The sequence below is a fragment of the Sparus aurata genome, chromosome 7 (genome assembly GCF_900880675.1).
Source record: "Sparus aurata chromosome 7, fSpaAur1.1, whole genome shotgun sequence".
In the NCBI taxonomy this organism is placed as follows: domain Eukaryota; kingdom Metazoa; phylum Chordata; class Actinopteri; order Spariformes; family Sparidae; genus Sparus; species Sparus aurata.
This window is the reverse complement of record NC_044193.1, coordinates 18,266,689-18,274,201: the sequence shown is the minus strand read 5'-3', so window position 1 is coordinate 18,274,201 and position 7,513 is coordinate 18,266,689. Positions and strand designations below refer to the sequence as shown.

Here is a 7,513-nt window from a genome sequence, read left to right as displayed (position 1 = left end):
TATCATTTTGGCACACTGAGGATGAATTGAGACATTCACTGCCCCAGTTGTATCTGAGAAATTTTCCCATTTGATAAATGATTTATGTTAATGGTTTAGTTCGTAGAAGTGGAATATGTGATGATTGATTTGTTGCTCTGTGCGCAGATCTGGAACCATCTATTTAAATCTCATGTTTTTCTACAGTCATTCTAAAAGAAAACACACAAAAAAGGGATTGGAAACATAAGAATTTTCTGATTTTTTTGACATATAAAAATAATAAATCAGTGGCATTGTGATTGGGAAGGTATGCCTGGTACCAAAAAGGCTGTCCATTGAATGAGAGCATATTGGTGTGTAACATAATTGGCATCACTTCCATAATCCAGCAGCCAAAAGAGGAGACATTGCATAACTACCATATTATATTTCCTATTCATCCAGTTTCAACAATCATGAAATGTTTTTTTTAAAAAAGAAAACTTTACACTGTACATCACAAAGCTTTTCCATTAGAACACAAATTCTAATTTCAACATGTCACTAAAATGTAAATTCTACTCAACCACTGCCAGGGAAATCACACTGAAAAAAAAAAAAAGATTATGTAGAGGAAGCAGAAAGAGAATCAGCTTACATGCCTGGTTCAATAACTGCTCTGGTGAAATTTGTCAAAAAATGCTAACTTATCTCAGTGCCCCCGTCCCCTTCCCTCCATCCCAGCAGCTTTGGATGTCCCCTCATTAGAGCAGAACAAGATGGCTGCCTCATAAACAAAGGGAGGAGGTAGGGTGAATGAAGGAGGGATGGAAGAGAGAGGGGACACCGGGCTGATGCAGAGCTTCAACTTCAAAGTTCATTCTCTCTTGTGTAGATTGTATGAAAATAAAGGTTTACATTTATCACCCTGTACAAACACACTAAAGATTTCAGTCGCCTTCGCGGTGACCTTCTCTCTTCTCCCAAATTATCAGAGAGGGGCTTGTCCAATAAAAACTATCTCACTCCTAAAGAGCCACCCAGCTCAGCGTAGAAAAGAGAAGGCACCAGGTGTTTGCCAACACCAGCAACAAGCCACTACACCTCATGCACTCTTTCATTTCTAACCTCGAGTTGATGTAACAAAGACCCTTCAGTCGTGTCTGTCAAACAACACAATTCAACTAGGAAAAATAAAACGCTTGTTCCTCATGACAGCTCGTCGGGTTTGCTTTCTTTGTTTTTCCATGGCAGACACGCAAAGGTAAAAAGCAAACCAACTATCACACACCTGTACATGAATCTTTGATAAGCGCTGCTCTTAAAGCAAAGCTCATGTCAGAAAGTCATTTAAAATGTAACCCAACATAAATACTGTTTGTAAGTCGTCTGAATGTGTTGATTTTCCCAACAGATTTCGTGCCAATTAAACCATTTTTCGAGTGTAACGTTGTTGAAGACTGAGCTCAGAAAAGACCAGATGGTTTTGTGTTCTGTGTTTATTTTGATATAAATATGAATGTGTGTGTGTGTGCTTCACTAGATGAGACACAAACTCCCAGCTGACTGAATTTTGGCTTCGACTCAAGGTTAAGTCGTTGGATATAAATAGGGGCATCGCTCTAAACATGGAGCCTGTTGAACTTTTGCAGTATCAGTGAGGGCGGGGAAAAGGCCACATCTTTCCCCTAAAAATATGATCGTATGATTAAAAAATAATCATAATACAGACAAAAGGTGGCAATGAAAAGTGAAAAATAAGGATGATCAGTTAAAACAAGCACACACGCATACACATGCACAGAGACATGCATGCACACTCACTCTCTGTCTCGCACACTCACTCTCTGTCTCACACACACACTCACACATACGACTGGGGGGGAAAAAAAGAATGTGAGCCGAATAAATACTGGTAAAGTACAATACGTACATGTAATTTACCCAAAGTTCATGAAAACGGAACAAAACGAAGGGCGAGATCACACTGGATTCAAAATGGAAAAGCATGCAGAAGTCCACTGCTCTACTGTAGCTTCACTCCTAGCAGACTACAAAATAGGGAGAAAAACAGAAAGAGAGAGAAAAAAGGGATAGAAAGAGAGAGAGAGGCCCCTGTCCTGAGCAGTTATAGCCACCTGGTCAGCCAGGAGTGACTGACTCCCCACACCACAGGGCACAGGGTGCTTCCTTCAGTGGCAAGTCTTCTTCTAACCCTCCATCTTTGTCCTGCAGTCCAAGGGGGAGGAGGAGGAGGAGGAGGAGGAGGGCGAGGAAGGATGGGTAGAGGTGGAATCAGGGCTGTGGCTGCCCCTTCGCTGTGATTCAGTAGGTCCAGTTCTGGGATAACAAAGGTGTTTTCAGGCGGGGGTCTGTGTTAGCGTGTGTGGAGGCGGGGTGGGGAGGAGGTATGTGTGCAGAGATGCTGAGTGGGCTGAGGATGGAACTGAGGGTGCAGATTGAAGGGGGTTGAGGGGAGGGTGAGGGATAGGGGTCAGAAATCTTCTTCTCCAGGCTTATAGGGCCTGTGTCTTGAGCTCGATGGGCTCTCCCCTGGTCTCCTGCTGGCCCTCGGCCTCTGGGGGCCTGGTGCCCTTCAGTGTGGCGAGCCTCTCGGAAAGGCCGCGCATACGGGGGAACAGCATGAAGTCGTACAGGAGAGCGCCCATGGCACCACCGATCATAGGTCCCACCCAGTACACCTGAGAAGGCAGAGAGCCGAATGTGTCAGTGAAGTCTCATTATTATGGCTTGCAAGTTGTGTAGTGTAAAACGATTTACAGATCATCTTACCCAGTGGTTGACAAAATTCCTGACCAGGACAGCAGGGGCGAAGGACCTGGCTGGGTTCATTCCTGCTCCAGTGTAGTACATCTAAGTCAAAGACAGAGAGGGTGGATCAGGGTTAGGACTGTTAAATTAAATACGTGAGCCCATTGAACTATTTCAAATTTCTAGGTCTCCCTGGTTGGTTCTTACCCCAAGAAGATGCCCCATGAGCACAGAGAAGCCGATGGCAAGGGCAGCAGAGCCCAGGCGTCCGTTGCGCCTCTCATCAGTCACGGCGAAGATGCAGACAACGAGCTGCAGGGTGAGGAAGACCTCCATGGTGGTGGCCATGCCCAGGCTGATGCCTGGCTGCAGCTGAAAGACAGAAGGAGCATAGAAAGAGTAATGAAATGAATGTTGTTTTTTACATCATACATCAATACACCCCTCCTTTAATAGATCTATATTGCATGTCAAGACAGACTTGGCAATTCTGTGTTATGTACATGCAATACTTCTACATATAATGTCTAAGTATCTCACTATTTAACAGTCAGTATATAAGAAAAATGTAACATCACATTTGTAATACAGTATTCAGAGCCAGTCTGCTTGAATTTGCAGTAATGGATGTAGTGTTTCAGTGTCTTACCGTGTTGAGTGCGAGGTTTCCCCTCATGTTGCTGGGTGTGACCCCATAGAGCACTGCGGCACCAGCCATGGCTCCCAGACACTGGGCCATGATGTAGAAGAAAGCGCGGAACAGGGACATCTGCGAGCCAATCAGGTAGGCAAAGGTAACAGCTGGGTTGATGTGTCCTCCGCTGATGTGGCCGATGGACTGGATGAGGGTGGCAGCCGCCAGCCCAAAGCAAAAGGCAACATGGAGGACATTATGGGGCCCAGTGGTCCAGCGGAGGGCTGCCCCCAGCCCAAAGAATACAAAGAACATTGTGCCGTAGAACTCGGCGAACACCGCCCGCCAGAAGGACATGGACCTGAACTCCCACATGGTGGCAAAAAAGGTCAAAAAGCAACCTTTAAGCAATGGAGGGATGAAAAGTCAACGGATAACTTGACTAATTCACTAAAGGGAGATGCTGTCTCTCCACAGTAAACACAGAGCAAATAACAAAAAGTTTGCCCTCAAACAGAAACTGCCTCTCTAAAGCTAAATGCAACAAGACGTAAACTGCTCAACATTTAACTCTCATGCAACTGTGAACAATCTGCTGCTCTGCTGTCTGGACTCTGGTTTCTGTCATAGAGAGCTCCTAAGTGGAGCAATACGCCAGTCTCTGTGCATCTATGTGCCAACCCCGCTGGTTGTTAGTAGAAGAACATGGATAGACAAACGTTAAGCATGTCCTGCAGACATTCAGCCTCTTTACCAGAGCAGGGGAGCTCGGAGGCCTTTTTATAACACCCCAGGGCCACAGCAGCCCCCCGGAGCCCATGGGAGGGGCCAGCGCACAATGACACAAATCAAAACAAAACCATTTAACCCTTCTCCTGCCTGGACCTCCCTTGGTCTGCTCATTGTAGAGATTACCCTCAATCTGGACTAATAGGTTGCAAGATGAATTGGCACTGACCTTGACAATTAATAATCTCAAAACACAACACAGTTTAAGTTTTTTTAAATTTTTTGTTTGTTTCTTGAAGCTCAAAAGTAAACAAAGTATAAAATGCTTTTGGGCATCATATATTATCCTACCTGAGTACCACCAAGAGCCAGGGTGAAGCATTAATTCAAAGAAATTCCCATAACTGACTGAAAAAGCCCCCGTGAGAAACTACACTGACCTCAAGCCTGGAAATAGAAAAGCAGTGGGCATGTGGTGGGAAGAACCTGTGAGCCGATACAAGTGGAGTACAGTGGGAGTTTTGCTCGGTTTCTATCACTTTGGATATTTTTACAAGCACAGAATTAATGTCATTGCTATGTCCACCCTTCACTCTTTCCCCATGATTTTGCTTTCACCGTCTCCTCTGTTATGTACAATCAACAGTTCACATTCAACCCAATCAAGGCCTGCAATCACCGAAGCACCAGCAATTTCTCAATTTCTGGTACAAATTAGGTTTGTGGCAGCAGAACTGATTAGGCACAGTGTTGCATTGTGTATGTTTTGCTGGGCGGGTTTGCGGGCTCAGGTCGGATAAAGCGGTGGAAAATCCACGGTTGGAGAGGAAGAGGGGAGAGCAGGCCTGGCATTGAGCTTCTGCACTGGAGCATCATGCTGACCAGGACAGCCAGAGGGACGGCCGCAGCCCCCTGAAAGGATTATGCTGAGCTTGATGCTTTTCTCCTTTTCATGCATGGAAACAAAACGCTGGCAGTAACAGTTTCTGCTGGTTTCTATGATGTGTTTGTCTTGCCGTCACTGATGAATCCTTCATTTCCCTTTCCATGGGCCAGAGTAGCTGTATATAGAAAAGGCATATATTGTTGGTTTCTGCGCTCACACTCCAAAGATGCTAGAACAACATCGGACGTTTATGCAAATATAACCGGCAGACATTATTATGTCTCAAACTGTGTGTCTCACTGTGGAAGTTGTCTGTGTTTTACAAATATTTCAGTGATTTCTCACATCAGTCTCAGAGCGGGCTGCAGTTAGAATGCCATTAAGAAACATAAATAACAAAAACCTGATAAACAACTTGTTGCTAGACAAATATATATATATATATATATATATATATATATGTATATATATGTATATATATATATATATATATATATATATATATATATATATATATGTATATGTTTTTGCTAAAAATAGCGTTGATCCTGTTGATTCTGACAGTTTATTAGTTTGCCGGTTGGCGCACCTCTATTGTGATGAGTATTATGTCCTTCTCATGACTCCCTCCATCAGTGGTAAGCCACCTTTTGTGGGTTTAAGCCCACAGTTTAGTTTTACAGGGGAGGGGGGTGTTGAAAAGGTGCTTGCATTGTGTTTTCCTGTTCCCTGGGTCCAGACTGCTGACATACACATAATCACATGCAGCCCCTAAACATCTCACGCTGGAGTGGAAGCTCGGGGCCTGCACTCGCCACACAGCGGTGAACACATGTATTGCAGGAAACATGATTCCCACAAACGATCCTTTTCTTATTTACCTGTATGCTTACTGTGCCCATGAATCATCTGTGACTATGAAGGAAGTGTGTGCTGTTTTGAGAACTCACACCCTGTAAAATCTCTAATTGTTTACACTGGAAATGGCATGAAGAAACTTCAGGCTTCCTGTTCCCTTTTTGCACTCTGTATGTAAGTACAAAGGGGATGGGAAGCCCCCGAACTGCCCTGTGATTGTTAGAGAGAAGTGAGAGGCACATTAGCACTACTCAGTGGTTACACGAGACATCTCATGTTTTCATAGCAGTTGGTTAAAGGGTAAGTTCACAGGTTTTTCAATTATCACATGCACCCACGTGAAACTGAAAAGGGAGATTAGTTTCTCCTTCCCAGAGGCGCGAAACAAAATTCAGTCGTCTAATGTAGAAAAATACTTTAGAATCTAAAATTTCCCCAACCTGAATATGAGGGTTTAGCAGACCAAGTTGCTTTGTTTTAAGTCACTATGTTTTTAGAGTGAAATCTCCTTTTTCCTCATTCGAAAATGATGATCTGAATAATGTGGTCTGATGACGCCTCATGTCTTCGGCAGAGTTGGGAGGGTGACTTCAGAAATGCATTCCGACACAGTTACTCATTACCTGCTATAACATGTAGTAACATGACATAACAAGTATAAAAGGAATGTATGTTGATTACTTTGTTACTTTTGGATTACCTCTATGCCAAGCACATGAATACACAGTTGTGTGACACTCTTGTGTATTCAGTTTCAAGACCAGAGTGATGTTGTGTGAGATTAAATATAATCCCGCAAGCAATCGTCCTTTTTTCCAGAATGTATCTATAATGTAATTGCATCTTCATTTCAGTAACTTTAATGGACAACAGTTATGTATTCTGTTACTCTCCCAGCCTGGTACTCAGATCACATTTTTGCACAAAGCAGTGGTTGATGATTTTGTTCCCCCTCACTGACATATGAATTGGATGGGGTTTCTTTGTGCTCAGCAGGAACAATTACAGTGCCCAAAAATATTTCAACATACTGTATGTATTGGCTTGTCCGTACTTTTGGAAATCATACCTTGTTTGATAGCGAGACACATGAGTAGTATATACATTTAGTGAAGTACTACACTCAGTGTACCTTTTAAAGCTACTTTACTTGAGTATTTCTATTTCATGCCACCCCAAACTTCAACTGCACTACATTTTAGAGAGAAATTTAAACTTTTTACTCCACATTTATTTCAATAAATGTTAAGTTACTTTGCAGATTCAAATACAAAATATAATCAACACATGATTTATGATAAATTATGGATTGAGGTTAAGTAATAGAAAATGTGGCCTTATCTTTATCAGATGAGCATTGATGTGACATAAACATTAATGTATCTTTAATTATAATCCAATAAAAAACATTCTGAAATGGGACATTCTGCACACGTACTTCTACTTCTGGCAGTTTTATCATCTTTTAGCTAGTAGTTTTGTGATTTCCCTTGACTTTTGCCTGCAATGAGAATTTGAACTTTTACCTTATTTGTACTATGAGTACTTCTATGACTACTGCTGAAATCACATTCTAACTACAATTCTAATCAGTTGCTTCCTCAGTATATCGTATCTCTACACTGCAATGATGAGTCCAACTTTCAGAAAAAGTGACGCTTCAATGCTAGGCC

The 7,513-nt window shown here is 42.7% G+C and overlaps 1 protein-coding gene across 1 annotated transcript; it reads right to left on the bottom strand.

The window, feature by feature from the left end:
• Positions 1–217: 217 nt before the first annotated feature.
• On the bottom strand, positions 218–4,106 carry mipa (major intrinsic protein of lens fiber a). Its single transcript, XM_030422714.1, has 4 exons — positions 3,383–4,106; positions 2,941–3,105; positions 2,755–2,835; positions 218–2,663 (listed from the first exon to the last, which is right to left on the bottom strand). Exons 1-4 carry the CDS (start codon positions 3,740–3,742, stop codon positions 2,478–2,480), a joined length of 792 nt encoding a protein of 263 aa, XP_030278574.1. The 5' UTR covers positions 3,743–4,106; the 3' UTR covers positions 218–2,477.
• Between the last annotated feature and the right edge of the window lie 3,407 nt (positions 4,107–7,513).

Coding starts and splice junctions, on each gene's coding strand:
- mipa (XM_030422714.1), bottom strand. CDS start 3,742: ATGTGGGAGTTCAGGTCCATGTCCTTCTGGCGGGCGGTGTTCGCCGAG. Junction 3,106..3,382: donor GAAACCTCGCACTCAACACG/GTAAGACACTGA, acceptor TCTGTCTTTCAG/CTGCAGCCAGGCATCAGCCT. Junction 2,836..2,940: donor TCATGGGGCATCTTCTTGGG/GTAAGAACCAAC, acceptor TCTTTGACTTAG/ATGTACTACACTGGAGCAGG.